Here is an 18,155-nt window from a genome sequence, read left to right as displayed (position 1 = left end):
CAAAGCAAGTGTGTTTACTGTTCACAGTCTTTTGTCTTCATTTTAATTCATAGAACACATCTCTGCAAATAGTAAAGCCCGGTGGCCATGATCATTATGGCATCAAGTCTATATGGTATGACAATGTGGTTAGCCGGTTTAAGTACTGAAAGTGGAGAAAAATGTCACCACCAAAATGCTGGCCGGCAGGGTGGGAGAGGTGGTGGTACATAATTTCTATCGCTAGATTGCATCCGAAAGCCTGGATTCGATTCCAAACCTCCCTACAGTGTTTATATGAAGTGAGGGCACATGATGCTGATGATGGTAATTTGTCTATTGGATGGAGATGTTAAGCCTTGAGGGGACAACTTGGTATTATTCGACAGGAGTAGGCTATGTGCCGACAAAAGGTTTCACCCTCTCCCTACCTCACCAACATCCCACAGTTAGAGACGCAGGTCACCAATGGACGTCAAATAGAGACACTGGCGCCTGGCATGCCAAACCTTTCCTCGGACACTCACTGCACTAAAAGACATAAATAAATGAAAGAACAAACGAATGAATGAACAAACAAATGAATAAATCTATATATATAAAATAAGAGTTTTGTCTGTACACTGCTCAGAATTTGAAGAGAATGGTATTTCTGTATCGGTCATTTCCACAGTAACAAGGAAATAATTTATTCACAAAAGTTCGACGAACGTTTCACCAATCTGAAAATAATAATTAACTTATTACGTTGCCAATAATAGGAGCACTAAAGTTAAAATACGACACTAGCAAAAAATTATTGCATTATTGTGAAATACGGACTTCTTGGTAAACAATTTACTCAAAATCTTTTGTGTCGATATTGCTGGTTTTGGAATCTGATGTGTAATCCTCGCCGTTGCTCATACCAGTTTCAGTTTTGTCACTCTGCTACAAAGTGGCATATTCAGATCCTTCTAGTGCATTAGAAATCCAAGTCTTTTTGAAGCTCTTAGAGACTAGTTCAGGTGGTATAAGGTACCAACTCTTCACTGCCCACGAGCATAGTAAGTTGAAGGATGGACGCTTAATATTTCCAGCGGACGTCATGTTATGCCACCAGGAATGACTACATGTTGTCTTATATTCACTGAGAAGTTGCTTCACTTCGTTCACGAGGTTACCTCGGAATCTATCTAAAATAAGCAGAGCTGGCTGTTTCAGTAGTGCACCAGGTCTTCTATCCCACGCAGTTCACAGTTTTAACCCAGTCCAGCATGAGTTCTACGACCATCCAACCCTTTGGTTGCACTCGTACACGAATTCCATGGGGAAACTGTATTTGCTTGGCATCATTGTTCTCTTGAATATTACGTAAGGCAGCAACTCTTTCCCATCAGCTGTAATGGCCGCGCATCGTAATTTCTCACTACTGCTAGTTTTCATAAATACACTCCATGATCCTTATAGTGTGACAGTGCTCTTGCTAGGCATACGGTATCGAAAAAGACTGGAACCTGATCAGCATTACCGATTTGAAAAAGTAAGTACAAATTTTTCTGGCACAAACGTAAGACAAAACTGTGGAAATTTGCAGTTTGTCTGTGTAATCATCAGGCAACCTTTGACACACTGTTATTCTGCTTCGCACCAAAATATTGTCGTTCCACGAACCTAATAACCCACCCACAACTTGCCTTAAACCAAGTTATGGGAACGCCATGTTCGCGCACTACAGTACCTTCCATGCCTTCATTTGTAACATTTCTATGATACACTGCACCCAATATTAGGTACTTCATTGACGTACACTCCGTCAATTTTCGGACGCTTCCGTTTCCGGACATCTAAACACGTGTCTAGAAGAGTGTGTGTTTTTTAGCTTCTTTTAAAATCTAGGAGCTGCCTAGCTGAGGCGGTAAAGGCGTGTTTGGTTCGCCCGGAAGGAAATAGGTTCGTATCCCCATCAGGAAGTCGTAAAATTTAAGAAACGAGCTTTCCACTTCCGGAGGTGCATATGGCCCCGAGGTTCACTCAGCCTACACCAAAAATGAGTACCAGATTAATTCCTGGCGGCAAAGGCGGCCAGGCGTAGAGCTAACCACTCTACCCCATCAAGTGCCAAGGTTACGGATAGTGGAAGCCCTTACCTTCCACCCCTCCAAGGACCTTCATGGCCTGTATGGAGATGACTTTGCTTGCTTTTAAAATCTGCCAGTCACGCACCAAGTTTCCACTCACTGAAAATTTTCTTTACACAACTGTTACCGCACTGTTCAGCAAAGACAATTACATTTAGCTTGAAGGCCGCAAAGGTTTTTGTAATTACACTAGCCAACATGATTTTGCGGTAAAATAGAAAATATGTAATTCTTATGGAAATCGCTGCCCTGATTCCGAAAATGATGCTATTTTTTTTTTCCTATCACGTCTAGTTTTGACGCAATTCGGTGTTTTAGTATCTGCATGAATTTGTAAGATGTAATGTTGAGAGATGTTCTCGCACAACTTTCTTTTAGAATATAATTATGTGATTTGATTTGTTACTGTTTGCATTTTATTATAGGTTTATTGCTGTCTAAATTTCCATTTTGTAGTTGGGGGTTTCCTGGTAAATTCATAACAAACTCCCCCAGATATGCAATAGACCGCGAGGTATGTAGGATTGAAGATAAGACAGTTGAGCGTTTGTCTTTCATCTTAGACCACTTGAATAAACAGACGTGTTAAAAGCCCCAGCCCTTATGCAATGTTTATGATGGACTCATAAAGCAGTTTCCTTTCAAAGATAACAGTCCGATCGTATCGTACTCACGAAGATGAACTTATATTTTGTACGGATGTTCCAAATCTTCTAGATCAATTGGGAGAGAAAGAGTATGATCCTAGTAACTGGCGTGTTTTTATTGACCCTTTGCTTCATAATAGAAATGTTCTGGCATCCATACCACTTCCACACTCAACAAAAATGTCTGAAACATACGAGACCTTAAAGTTGGTGCTTGAAAAAATTAAATATCACGAGCATGGGTGGCAAATTTGCAGTGATTTGAAGATCATTGGATTGTTGCTGGGATAACAAAAACGCTACACAAAATTTCCCTGTTTCCTGTGTGAATGGGATAGCAGGGGACGGGATAAACACTGGAATACAGTGAATTGGCCAGAAAAGAAACAACTACAACCAGGATCCAAAAATGTCTTGAATGTAAGTCTTATTGACCATGAAAAAATTCTACTTCCACCCTTGCACATCAAATTAGGATTGATGAAACAGTATGTCAAGGCATTAGGTAAATGTAGCCTATGCTTCCAATATTTATCCACTAAATTTCCCTCATTATCAGATGCAAAAATCAAAGAAGGCGTATTTGATAGACCACAGATTCGTAAACTGTGGAAGGATAAAAATTTCACAGACACAATTACCAAAATTGAGAAAGAGGCATGAAACGCATTCAAAGATGTAGTGACTAAATTCCTTGGCAACATTAAGGACCCTCAATACAAAGAAATTGTAAGGAAAATGTTGGTAAAGTTTAAGGAACTCTGTTGTAATATGAGCCTTAAGTTTCATTCCTTAGCTTCGCATCTGGATTATTTCCTTCCTGTCAGTTGTCAGTGAAGAACAAGGTGAAAGGTTTCACTAGAATCTCAAAGGTTGCAGAACGACGCTATCAGGGACGTTGGGATGTTTATATGATGGCCGATTACTGTTGGTCAATTGCACGAGACGACCCTTCTAGAGATCATTCAAGAACTTCAAAAACCCGGAAATTACACGGAAAACAGGAAAAGACAGAGGTGTGAATCTAACCTGCACATAATGTAACTAAACTATGTATGTTTAACCATGTAATTTTTATTCAAGGTACGGTTATATTAATTAAAAGCAACTGTACAGCCGAAACTAAATAGGCGATTTATGATTCAGTTTCACGAATTTCAAAAATACATTAAAAATATAATACAAAGCATCTACTTGCTTACAAAGCCGCATTTATGTGTATTTAATGCATGCAAAATATGATTACATTTTGTAAGCTGAAATTTACATTAATACTAAGTATCACAATTTTACGTAAGAACAAAATAATATTTTGTAAAATTGCCACTAAACCAGACATGATACGCCAAAACTAATTTTTTCTCGAATTCTGCGTTAAGAAATTCATAAAAACTTACCTATTTTCGTTTTTACCGCACAAAAAAGTTTTTTTTTTTTTTTTTTTTTTTTGCGCAGGCTAGTGTTATCTACAATCACAATTTTATGCTTCAGGTGCTTATGTGTTGCTATGAAAATTACTGTCTAACTGTTCCATACAATTGTATTCAAAAACAAAATATTTCTTCAAACATCCCAAAAAAAAAAAAAACTTAAATTCTTACACAAACATATCTACAGTAATCAAGTCGCTTACAAACACACATATGCATCAGTACATTCGAGAACAGTTCATACTCCCATGAGAGTGTTTAATAAACATGAAATGGGAAAATCCTACGTATCCCCACAACATGGAAAGGTCCACTAGAGATGAAGTACAAGGGCTGCAAGAAGGGGTGTACCTACTCGTAAATCCCACTGTCAGAATGTTCGATTATGTGTTACAGTAGACAACAAGAACATGACAATGTTATGAAAAAAAGAACATTCATTCTGTTTACCATTGATAAGAGCAAATATTAAGGTTTTTTTTTTTTTTTTTTTTTTAATCATGAATTAGATTCTCAATGACTGTCACTGTTTGCCTGCGCGTTCCGAAACCAGTGCACCCCTGGTTGCAAGGCTCTGAAAGCTGTACTAGAAAACAAGTGTGTACAGTGCCCATATTTCCCAGTGATGTTGCTGATAAGCAATAATGTACAGCCTTACGTATTTCAAACGAGAACTCATAATATGTCACTGGTGTATAAGTTGTACACTGTCTTCGACCACGTCAAACTACCAGTAATCCATGCATCATACACGTACCAGTATTGATCATTTATTTACTTCTTGTAATTGAATGCTTATTGTTTTAGATATATAATCCGCCGAAATTCGCGGTCTGACTCGTTTTCTGCGAGAACCCACCAAAATTCCCGATCTGACTCGTTTTCCATTAGATTACGGCATGTTTCCTCCCATTTTTCAATCTTCTTTTCCAGCAATCGATTTTGTACTTCCCGGGCTAGGCTCAGGTATTCCTCCCGGTCAGTTGGGTCCGTAAATCTTTGCCATCTTTTCCTATAATCATTTTTAATATGGATAAAATCCTTCAGGAGATCCGGCGTGGTGTCATATTGGGTGCCTAGAAGGCACTGAACCCGCGGCCGGACTGCATTCTTAGTCATTACACGTCCAGGAGCCGTTTCCAGCGCGGTCCGCACATTTGACAACGGTCCGGAACATTATTATTATTATTATTATTATTATTATTATAATTATTATGCGTTGCTGGAATGGATGATGACAGGAAAACCGGAGTATCCGGAGAAAAACCTGTCCCGCCTCCGTTTTGTCCAGCACGAATGTCACATGGAGTGAACGGGATTTGAACCACGGAACCCAGCTGTGAGAGGCCGGCGCGCTGCCGAGGATCCTTATAAGTACATTAAGAACAGTAAAATCAATTGGTCTCACCTCTTTTCTTTCTACACCCCACCGCCGTTAAGTTTATTTACCGGCACCCCCCCCCCCCCCCAAAAAAAAATTAAAAAAGGCTTGTTTCTTATGTTTAAAGAAGATTTCAAACACCAATGTTCACGTCTATTACCTTCAGTTTTGAGATATAAGTATCCCCATAAAAATAATTTACTTTTTTCACTTCATTTCACACTACTCCCCCCCCCCAAGTGAATTTTCCCGCAAAAAAATACTTGTTTCTTTAATAGTGAAGGATCTTCTAAATACCAATTATCACGACTCTAACTTCTTCAGTTTTTGATTTATGTGTCCTCATGAAAGGAATTCAACTCTACACTCCCACCCTCCAAGATGGTTTCCCCCCAAATCGCGTTTTTCTTTGTTTTTAAAGGAGATCCAAATACGAATTTTCACGTCTGTAACAACTTTAGTTTTTATTAGATGTATGTATTCTCATTCAATTAATTCAATTAATTTTTCAATTCTTTCACCCCCCCCCCCCCCTTCATTGGATTTTCCGAGAATACGTGTTTCTTTATTTTTAAAGCAGATTGCAAATATCAAATTTCACGTCTGTAACATCTTCATTTTTGAGATATCAGTAGCCTAATTAAAAGAATTCAACACCATTTTCAGTCACTTTTACCCCCCCCCCTCCACCCAAGTGGTATTTCCGAAAGCTAAAAATACACGTTTCTTTATGATTAATAGAGATAAAAAAATACCATTTTTCACTTCTGTAACGTTAAGATTTTTGAGATAAACTGTAAAAATTCTCATTTTAAAATTTCACCCCTTTTGAGTTCCCCTTAAGTGGAGTTTCCAAACACAAATCACCTATGTTTCTTTAGATTTACAGGAGATTACAAACACCCACTTTTTACGTCTGTAACTTTTTACGTTTCCAAGATATTCTGTAGATATAGTCTTTCAAAAATTCACCCAATTTGTCACTCCTGTTTAACCGCCATTAATTGGATTTTCCAAAACTAAAAAATACGTGTTTCTTTATTTTTAAAGGAGATCCCATATACAAATTTTCAGTTCTGTAATATCTTTCGTTTCTGAGATATATGTATCCTCATTAAAGGCATTCAACCCATTTTTCACCCTTTTACACCCCTCCTATTGGGATTTACAGGAAACAAAAAATACGTTTTCCTTTATTTTTAAGAGGAGATTGATTCTAACTACCAATTTTTACATCTGTAAATTTTAAAGTTTTAAGATGTATACACACTCATTTTAAAAAATTTACCCTCCCCCCTTTTTTCCCCCAATATTTGGATTTTCCAAAAACGAAAAAAGACGTGTGTTTATTTTTAAAGGAGATTCTAAATACCAATTTTCACATATATAACCTTTAAAAATTTTGAGATAGATACACTCATTTTAAAATATTACTCCCTTTTCACCCCCCCCCCCTTAAATTGGATTTTCCAGAAACAAAAATACGTGTTTCTTTATTTTTAACGGAGATTCCAAACACCAATTTTCAGGTCTGTAATATCTTCAGTTTCTGATATATAAGTAGCCTCATTAAAGGCATTCAACCACTTTTTAGCCCCTTTTCACTCCTCCTATTGCGATTTTCCGAAAACAAAAAAATACGTGTTCCTTTATTTTTAATGAAGGTTCTAAATACCAATTTTTACATCTGCAAACTTTAAAAGTTTGGAGATATAGATTCACTCATTTTAAAAATTCACCCCCTTTTCACTCTCCCATTAATTGGATTTTCCAAAAACAAAAAATTACGTGTTTCTTTATTTTTAAAAGAGATCAAAAGTACCAATTTTCAGGTCTGTAATATCTTCAGTTTCTGAGATATAGGTACCGGTATCCTGATTAAAGGCATTCAACCCATTTTTTCCCATTTTCACCCCTCCTATTGGGATTTTCTGAAAACAAAAAATACGTGTTTCCTTATTTTTAAAGATGATTCTAAATACCAATTTTTACATCTGTAAACTTTTAAAGTTTTGAGATATAGAGCAACTCATTTTAAAATTTCACCCCCGTTTTCACCCCCTTAGCGAAGGAATATCCAAAAATCCTCTCTTAGCGAGCACCTACGTCTTAATATGAATATATCCCCAAAATTTCATCTCTTTATGTCCAGTAGTTTTGGCTCGGCGATGATGAATCAGTCAGTCAGTCAGTCAGTCAGGACAAGTTATTATATATATATAGATTGTACAACATCTCTCAAATGTGATTGTGTTGCCAAATTGCCAATAAGCCATATACGTATTTAAATAGCGCATTCATATGCAACTTACATTGCAGTTTTATTTAACTTTTAAACAGACTGATGAACAAAATTTGGACGAGGGACGAGTATGTGATGAAATTTTGAAATCTGAATCTTGTATTGAAAATAAAGGATGCAATGATTATGCTGTGAAATATGGTATTTATTATTATTAACTTTACTGGCCACATTGGACCACTTGAGTCTTCCATGAACACTTTTTCTTTGAAGGATGTACGGTTTGATTCTTCTTCTCTGCCCAGAACTTCAATATTCATTCTGATCGCAATGTTCTTAATTCGTCTGAAATCTCTACAGGCCTTCTGAGCATCATTTCAGTTGAAAATTTGTGATTCTTAAGAAGGGTGATAATTTTATCCTTGTTCTCTGCATCTGTAATTTCGAGTCCAACTGTATCCTCTTGAATTTCTGCTTTCCCATATTTCTCATCACTAGTTGTCATAAAATCCTGCTTTCTGGTAATCATGAAAGAAATAAGAGATTCTATTCTTCTTTATCATGCTGGTTAACTGGGTCAATCTCTCGATAGACAGTTTCATTGGGGGGGATTCTCCAGACTCCTTCAACCTGGTACTTTTTATTTATAAGTTCTGATAATTCCTCTTTCAGTTTGGAGGAGCTGATCGGTTCTTTCATTTTTAATTTGGAACAAGGTTTCGCAAGTGTAAGTGGCTTCGGGCAAAGCTACAGTTTTGTAGTGCTGGATCTTAGTGTCTATTGACAAGCATTTTTTGTTATAAGTTGACCAGGTTAGAAATTGTGCTTTTTTCATTTTTCATTTTCTATTTATCCATGTTGCTTTCTCGCTTAAGTTGTACATAATGATTTCCCCAACGTATTTAAATTGTAGGATTATGATAATTTTTTGATCATTTATAATGACTTCGTTTACGTTAAGGGGTTTCATTGGCATGATCTCAGTTTCCTCAAAGGATATTTGTAATCCTACTTTTTATGCAATTTTCTGGAGACTGGTAATCTGAGCACAGACTTCTTCCATGTCAAGGTGAAAGAGAGCTAAATCATCTGCAAACCCTGCAGTTTGTCCTTATTGAGGGTTTTTGGTTTTGCTCCAATTTTGATTTTCAGTGGGTTTTCTTTTTGCCAAGTTTTTATGATGTAATCTAGGGCCACATTGAAAAGCAGTGGTGATAATCTGTCACCTTGTCTGAGACCTGTATTTGTTGTATAAGTATTTGACATTCCTCCCCTGAACTTTACTTTTGAAATTGTGTTGGTTACAGTTAGTTCAATAATTTTTGTTGATTTAGGATGAAGGCCATATGATCTGAGGATTTTTTAAAGAGTGGGTCTGTGTATACTATCATAAGCCTTTTAGAAATCTATGAATGAAATTAACAGCTGTTTATTTCTGTATTTGTAATATTCCATTATTAGTTTCAGGCTGAGAATTTGATCTGAGCAACTTCTGTATGGGCAAAATCCTCCTTGGTATTCTCCAAGTTGTGGTTTCAGAATGTTTTTTTATCCTATTGTAAATTATATGGGAGAAAATTTTGTAAGTGCAGTGCAAAAGGGTTATTCCTCTGTAATTGTCTGCATTAGTTTCCTCTCCTTTTTTGAATAATAGATGGATTACACCTGAGGTCCAATGTTCTGGGATTTTCTCTGTGATCTATATTTTGACTAGATGCTGATGTAGTTTTATGATTGGTGGTTTCCCTGCATTTTTCCAAATTTCTGCAAAAAAGAGGTCTTCACCAAATGCCATATAATTTTTTAGTTCCTTAATTGCAAATTCTACCTCACTGATGGTTGGAGAACCTATTAAATCTGGAGTGCTTAAAATGAGTATGTCAGTATTTACTTCCAACGTTTCCACTAGGTGATAGCAATTTAAAAGTTTGTTGAATGTCTCTGCGAGGATCTCTGCATTTTCTTGATTACTATGGGCTAACCTTCCTGATTTATCTCTGAGCATTAATATTGGGGACTCATATTAATAAAGGTATTTGCCAAAGGTTTTATAATCATATTGTGATTGTTTTTTTTTGTTAAAACTCTCTTCTATCTTTTGTAAGATATTTCTAAGATATTTGTGTTTGGTTTGTCTGATTTTATGGGTTGACTTGCTTTGTTTTGTTAGTTCTAAATTTAATTTATCTGACTTTTGGGCTTGATTTATCTAAGCTTGGTGTCTTCTCTCAATTGCCTGGTTACATTCTTCATTCCACCATTCATGTTTTTTCCTAGAATTTGTTGGAGCTAATTCTTCTTCTATCTATTTTAGTTCGGTGGTCAGTTCTTTTAATGTATTAGTGTTGACAGATCCTTCTCCTGTTTTCCTATAGTATGTACTCCCTATTATTTATTAAGTTTGTAGGGTCAAATTTTTATCTATTTTCATTTGGAGGTCTTTTCTTAACCCTTGGAGTTAATTTTATTTTGATCTTAACAACATAGTGATCTGACCCCGAGTCTCCCCCACCCCCACCCACCTTAGGATTTTGACATTGTAGATTTTACAGTGGTGAAATTTATCCATGCAAAAGTGGTCCAGTTGCTATTCACCTTTTCGGAAATCAGGATGTTTCCAGGTTTTTAATTTGTGAGGTTTCTTTTTAAAGTAGGTTGATTTTGAGATAAGATTGTGGTTTCTGCATAATTCAACCAATCTTTGACCATTTTAATTCTTCCTCTTATGTGCTGGCCATTTTCCAATGATATCTCAGTACCTTCTTTCTTGTCCCAGTTGTCCATTGAAATCACCAAGGAGAATTTTAATGTGTGATGGAGGTATGTTGATTCAAGTTTGATCCGGGAGATCCCAGATTTTTGTGCTTTTTCTTTATTCTTTAGGGGTGTTATTTTTCTGATTAGTGGGAGCATGTACATTGATAATTGTGTAAATTTTATTTGAAGATTTCAGGGTTAGTGTTGCAAGTCTGGGGAATTGAGATTTAAATTCCATGACTGAATCTATGATTTTGAGATTTATTAGATATCCATTACCAAACTGCGGCCAGTTTTTCAACATTCGTTTTCCAGGGATTCCTTTATACAGTCGGTACTCTTGTGATTCTATTGGGTCTTGATCACTATTTCTTGAAGGGCCATGATTAGAATTTTATGTTTGTCCATGATGTCGGTGACAATCTTTAATTTTCCAATTTGGCACAAAGACTTAACATTGTGTGTCAAAAAGAAAGAGATTTGTTTAAGTTTAATTCTTTGAAGTTTTTGTGTAGATGCTGGCTGTTGAGTTTTCAGATGTTCCGATCCATCACAATCTTCTGAATGACAGCCCACTGCATCTGAATGCTGTCTTTTCTGCAATATATGATTGCAGAAGGTGGAATTCTTCAAGACTTTTCATGGTCGACTGTCTAAGGCAGGGATGGCGAACCTTTTCCAACTAGTGTGCCATGTTATGTCTGGTTTATTATTCTCCACTGTTGACTGTGCCACTTGTCAATTTCCTTTAAGAAATGGCTAAAACCTACAACCACCCACCCTCTTCCATGACTTTCTTTCCAAATTCCAATTACTTCATAATATTTATTTACTGATTTATTTACTTTTTAGATATTTTGTAAATACATTTGATTACATGTTCCATGGTTGTATTTTGCAACTACTGCAAAAAGAACATTTTAAATATGTTTTTAGAATAACTTACCGGTACCTAATATTAATTGTAGAAATGTACATAATATGCTCCCATTTTAACACACTTTGTCATTAAATACTAATACCGGGCGAAGTGGCCACACGATTAGGGCGCGCAACTGTGAGCTTGCATCCAGGAAATAGTGGGTTCGAGCCCCACTGTCGGCAGCCCTGAAGATGATTTCCGTGGTTTCCCATTTTCACACCAGGCAAATGCTGGGGCTGTACCTCACTTAAAGCCACGGTGGTTTCCTTCCTACTCGTAAGTCTTTCCTCTCCTATCGTCACCATAAGGCCTACCGGTATCTGTGTCAGTGCCATGTAAAACAACTTGTAAGAAAATAAATATTAGATATAAAAATCAAAAGTACGAATATTTCAAATGGACTATACTTCCTCCTTTAGCTTCATTATCTTTCTATGTTGTCGTAGTTTGTATGCTCAACAATGTTACTTATTTCTCTCTCATCACATCTCCATAAGAAAATCGGAAAAGGCCGATGACCTTAGATGTTAGGCCCCTTTAAACAACAAGCAAGCAAGCAAAATCGGAAAAAAAGCTATCCTTGCTTGTAAGGTCACATCCATGCTTTCATTATAACATACTGCATACATCTGGGAGTTATGCAAATTGTCTTGCAATTGCTCCAAAACTTCTTCACTCATTCTTATTATTCTATCCTTGACAGCAGTTCAGCTGCCTGGCATTCCTTTAATTCTGTTTATTATTATAATTATTATTATTATTATTATTAGGGTTATTTTTATGACTATTAGTATACTAATTATTACGATTATTATATTATGAGCGTGTATTTGGGCTGGAGGCCTGTTATGTTCATTAAATAAACTAAACTAAACTAATTCTGTTAATTATTTGTTGTTTGTTAGGGAAGTTCTCAAATAATGTGTCGGACATCAATAAGAAAGTTCATTTCAAGAACTCACCGTCAGAAAGCGGTTTCCCATGCATGCTGTACTATGCAGTGACACAGATATAACAGCTGCACTGATATTATTCCTCAGGTGGAAATATGATGCAAAATAATTTATTTTGTGTAAAGTTCGATATTTTGTGAAACGAACTCGCTTCTTTCTTCATTTGGCATGGAACAAACATTTGAATGATTAGTCTCGAAATGGCGCTTTACATTAAATGTAGGGAATACAACTGTTCTCGAACGCAATACATCTTTCTAACAGTCCGATTTCCCTTGTCCACTGTTCTTGAAAAATCCGGTCACTACCTTTGTTAAGTTTCTGTTCTTTTCGGCACTGAAAACATGTTTGCAAGGTCCATATACAAAACCACCAGAAAACGACACTTATCTAACTTGACTTTCAGACCTATCAGTGAAGCAGTTTTGCCATATTGCACGTCCGAATGAAACAAGTATTCAGATTTTCAATATTTATTTCTAACACGTGAAACACTACAAGATATGTATTGTATGTAGTAAAAGACGTATATAAAAATATTATGTCCAATTGGCGTGTCACCGAAATCATGTTCGCGTGTCACCTAGTGACACGCGTGGCATAGGTTCGCCATCCCTGGTCTAAGGTGTCACCTTGAGATGAGGATAAATCCTCGAGTTACAATTCTAAATGTTATTTAGAAAGGTGAAGATGAGAGATGAAGGATGATTCTATGAAATTGTGAAGAAGGATTTCTGCCTTATTTCATCGTTGTTGTTCAGGACTGGGAGTAGGCATTTCTTCCATACCCCACAAACATTATGGTTTTCCCGCCAACAATCTGGTAGCTGATTGCAGTGGTTTCTCACTGCATGATGGGGTCACCACATCCCTATGCCTAATATGGTATTTACATAAACACATAAACAAGAAAACAAAGGTCCAATAATACAGCAAAACCTTGTTAAGCCATTTCTGCAGGGGACAAGGAAAAATAACATGTTAAGCGAGAAAACTTAGTACTGAATACACGAATAAAAACTATCCAACAGGGATATGGAAAAACTAGATACGATTTTTTCTGACGGATTTTAAGTCATATATCTGCGGGTACAGTGAAAAACTTACGAGAAGAGAGCATTAAAAGGTGTGAAAAAGCACAAGAGAACAAGTAAGAAAACTTATTCCGCTGGGGCTTATAAAATAACAACAGTGCACTAAAAAGTGTTAAAAACACCAAACAACAAACATGAAAACATATGAACAGGGCCCATAAAATTATCGAAGTATTATTGCAGATCACAGTGTTTCCAAAACAAATGTTAGTAGAAGCCTTTTATTTCGGACCAGTGGGTTCTTAAACATAATATTTCTGGTCATACACTTAGACAATGAATTGGAGGTTATACATGGCCATCTGCAACTGCAATATAATGACTTTGGCCGCGATTTTGAATCGAACAAAACTTGAGCCGACGAAGACCGATTCGAGTAATTGAGTTGCAACTGGAAATTGTGAGTTCAACATTCATGCCAACTCTGCGTGCTTAAAGATGTGGATGCCAGTCAACTTGTCTTCCTTAGTAAGGAATTTCATTACTTTTTCCGTACCCATAATTAGGTTATCACAAGACAAATATGCACTACACTGGTAAACTTCACACGATTATGTTCCAGATATAGGCTATCGCGCGACAAATATTCACTACCCTTCACTGTACGACTTAGACATGAAATACATTTCTAACTTTTGAATGGAATGTGAAATTCAAGCACAAACAAACTCATTGTGTTATTCTGCAGTTTCACTGCTAATCAGAAAAAAAAAAAAAAAAAAACTGAGCATTTCTGAGGCTAATGGCTTGCTCCCCGAAGGTGCAATTTATCCTGTGAAGTTCATGAATTCAAGGCCTTTTCCCGTTATCACGCAACTGCAGCGACAGCTCTTACCCGAGTTGGAAATCAAGTTCCTTCCACAAGGGATGACAAATAATTTCAGGGCTAAGAAAAATGTGATCGTACCAAGCGGTAATACCAAAATTTTGTGATGTGATAAGTGAGGTACTTTTATATAGATTTATTGCAATGAGAAACGGGACTTTGAATTTACAACGTGGTAAGCAGGAAAACGTGTTAATGAGGAACGCACTAATGAGGTTTCACTGTACTGCCCTGTGGGACCCCTCTTAATCATTATAGGATCAGATATTTCACCTACTCTCATTCTCTGAGTTCTATTTTTTTAGAAATTTAGCCATCCACTGAACCGCTCATTTGTCTAGGCCAACAGCCCTCATTTTCTTCTGTAGTCTCTGATGATATACCCTATCTAAAAAGCCTTGGATAGGATAATAACGCTACTGTCCATTTGACTTCCTGAATCTAAAATATCTGCTATATCTTGCTGGAATCCTACAAGTTTTACCATACTGGTAAAACCATTCCTAAACCAGAATTGCCTTTTATCAAACCAGTGAGCAATTTTGCAAATGTGTCTAATATAATCAGAAAGAATGCTTTCCCAGAGTTTACAAACAACACATGTCAAGCTGACTGACCTGTAATTATCTGCTTTATGTTTATCATCCTTTCTCTGTACACTGGGGCTACAATTCTCCATTCATTCAGTGTAGCACCATCATGCAAGCAGTAATCAAATATTTCAGATACGGCACTACATCCCAACCCATTGCCTTTAGCATATAACCAGAAATCTTTTCAATTCCAGCTGATTTTGTTGCATTCAAATCTTATCAATTCCAGCTGATTTTGTTGCATTCAAACTCTGATCATGCAAGCAGTAATCAAATATTTCAGATACGGCACTACATCCCAACCCATTGCCTTTAGCATATAACCAGAAATCTTTTCAATTCCAGCTGATTTTGTTGCATTCAAATCTTATCAATTCCAGCTGATTTTGTTGCATTCAAACTCTGTATCTTTTGTAAATATATTTATCACCGAAGGTAAATATTAGTAATCCGCCTGTATTAGTCACCTTCTCAATCTGGATATTATCCTTACGCCCCAACTATCTTAACATACTGCTGACTGAATTATTCTGCACTCTGCAAGTCCATTAATGATCCCTAAAATGTTCTTCCTCGAACCTGTTTCTGCCTTAAAGTACCTATACATACCCTTCCATTTTTTCCTAGAACTCTTAAGACTGCCAGTTATATTTTCCATTATGGTATTCTTAGCTAATGTTTCTGCTCAATTCACTTTCCTAGTAATTTCCTTTAACCTTCCATGACCATTCCTAACTATTTCTTTCCAACCTGCACCTCCTTTTTAATTTCTATTTCCCTCTGTTATAATTGGTCCTTACCACCTTTAATAGTACATACCCATTTCCATAGAGCCTCTGTGGCTCAGGCGGCAGCGCACTGGCCTCTCACTGCTAGATACTGTGGTTCAAATCCTGGTCACTCCATGTGAGATTTGTGCTGGACAAAGCAGAGGCGGGACAGGTTTTTCTCTGGGTACTCCAGTTTTCCCTGTCCATTCCAGCCACACTCTCCATCAACATTTCATTTGATCTGTCAGTCATTTTTCATTGCCCCAGAGGAGTGCGACAGGCTTCAGCAGCCAGCACATTTCCTATCCTCGCCGCTAGATGAGGCTTTCATTCATTCCATTCTTGAACCGGTCCAATGACTGGAAACAGACCAGAGTGCGAAATCGCGGGGAAGGGGAGGGATTTCTCCCCCCACCGACGATTTTGACTCAAAGGTCCCCCCCTCCACTAAAATTGCCCGGGGGGGGGGGGGGAATTCTTTCATTATAAAATAAAAACTCCTCACCTGTTTCACTCTGACAAGTCCATCTGAAACCCAGGCAAAAGCGTAAATTACTTGAAGCTCTCCTCCCTTGTCATCGCTCTAAGTAGCTCGAGCTTGCAACCCTCCTGTACCTCTTGGAGAGGCCGATAGGTAGACTCGCTTAAGCAGTGTATAAATCGGCAAATTTGTTCAGTCAATGCTTAGCCCTGGTAGAAGAAGGTTTCACTAATAAAGCAATAAATCTGGACAAATTGCGCCTTGTTCAGCCTTTCTTAAGAAAATTACAGTCTCTCAAACTTCTCAGCTGACTGGAATAACGTTCTAATGTTTATCATTCTTGTTATAACAACAAAATTTAACCAAAAAGATCTAAAATTTGCATTTTTCTGGGGGCAGGGGGTAATTAAATTACAGGGTAATTTTATACCCCCTCCCCCACCAGATACTGCCTGAAATAAACACTAAGTTCCTTCTCCCCCCACCACTTCTTTCTCATTTTGCACCCTGAAACAGACTGCGGATTTTCATTTTCCCCCATTTCCATACTTCTCAAGAACTGCTTTAAACCAACCCTTAGGATGTTATTTTTATTCACCATTTTCTACCAATCATAATTGCTTTTTAATAAATTGCCCATGCCTCTCTTATCAGCCACATAGTATTGCCTAATATTTCTCATTTTTCAACCTTACTTTCCATTGCACTTATTTTTAACTAGAACAAACACAGCTTCATGGTTTTATCAGCATCATGTCTAAAATATTTTTCCTTCTAGTTGGTTCCATCACTTTCTGATTCAACCGTCCTTCCCAAATTAACTTATTTACAATTTGTTGGTCATGCTTTCCATCATTCACATTACCTTCCCACTTAACAGTTGGTAACTTGAGCACCCACTAAAATAACGTTCCTATCTGTGTTGCTCCCCAGATGACTGAATATCTAATCAAACAAATCTGCATCAGTATCAGCCCTTGCCAGGTGTGTACACCCCAAAAACATCATGTTGTCTATTATCTTTAGATATAAACCTTACACCTAGAATTTCATGTTTCTCACCCTGAACTTCTTTGTACATCTATTAAATTACTTAGTTCTTTTTTTTTTTTAATCCTCCTACAGTTTAACACTGACAATTTTAAGTCATCCTTACTTAACTTCCAGCTCCCTATACTCACACCACTGTTCTCTAGTCCACCGTGTTTCCTTAAATGTATCTCTCTATTACCTTTCTAAACAAACACCCTAGCAAATATGTACCTTTTTCAGTTCAAGTGAAGGCCATCTGAGCATAGATCCCATTTCCTATCCACCCATTACGAACTACAAATCTCTCCCCCAATTTCCTACATACCCACTCCATAGTCTCATTTAAATCCCTGATTGTCTAAAGCATAAAAATTAAAAACTTTCAAAAATATCAAAACATCCAGAAAGGACTCATGATTGGAAATAACATGCAATGATTTGTTTATATTTTGTAATAAATGTATTAATGAGATCTCGTAGACCTAAGTATATTGCACGTAAATTTTGTGCATAATTCATGCTGCCTAAAGGTACAATATAATTAAAATAATGAAATATAATAATATATTACTAACCTCTAATGTGTTCTTTACGGATCAGTGATCTTAGTAATGACACATCACCACTCTTCTGGGATTCAATCTTCCTTTTCTTCTTAAATACAAGTGACTTAATCGCCATCTCGTAATGGAAATAAGTCTTGGCATAATTCCTAAATCGTGGAGTGTTAATTATGGCTGTACCACACTTAGGACAGGTCTGAAAATAGAAAACATAAAAAACTTTAGTTTTAACTGAAAACACAGAAAAAAATTACCTCTAATTTTTACCACATCCTAAACAATAATTTATTGACAGATTATCATAATTTCTAACAGTCAGTATGGCCCAATTCCTCCCCCCACTTAAAAATTAAGGATTAACTTAC

The 18,155-nt window shown here is 36.8% G+C and overlaps 1 protein-coding gene across 1 annotated transcript in view; it reads right to left on the bottom strand.

The window, feature by feature from the left end:
* Positions 1-18,155, bottom strand: part of LOC136858228 (NFX1-type zinc finger-containing protein 1) — a 161,445-nt gene that overhangs the window by 9,717 nt on the left and 133,573 nt on the right. Inside the window, exon 13 of the mRNA XM_067137614.2 lies at positions 17,803-17,986. Within this exon, the coding sequence (XP_066993715.2) occupies positions 17,803-17,986 (184 nt within the window). The remainder of the gene's footprint in view (positions 1-17,802; positions 17,987-18,155) is intronic.

The sequence above is a fragment of the Anabrus simplex genome, chromosome 1 (genome assembly GCF_040414725.1).
Source record: "Anabrus simplex isolate iqAnaSimp1 chromosome 1, ASM4041472v1, whole genome shotgun sequence".
NCBI classification, from domain to species: Eukaryota; Metazoa; Arthropoda; class Insecta; order Orthoptera; family Tettigoniidae; genus Anabrus; species Anabrus simplex.
Note: the sequence above shows the minus strand (reverse complement) of the source record. Positions and strands in the feature narration are given on the sequence as shown.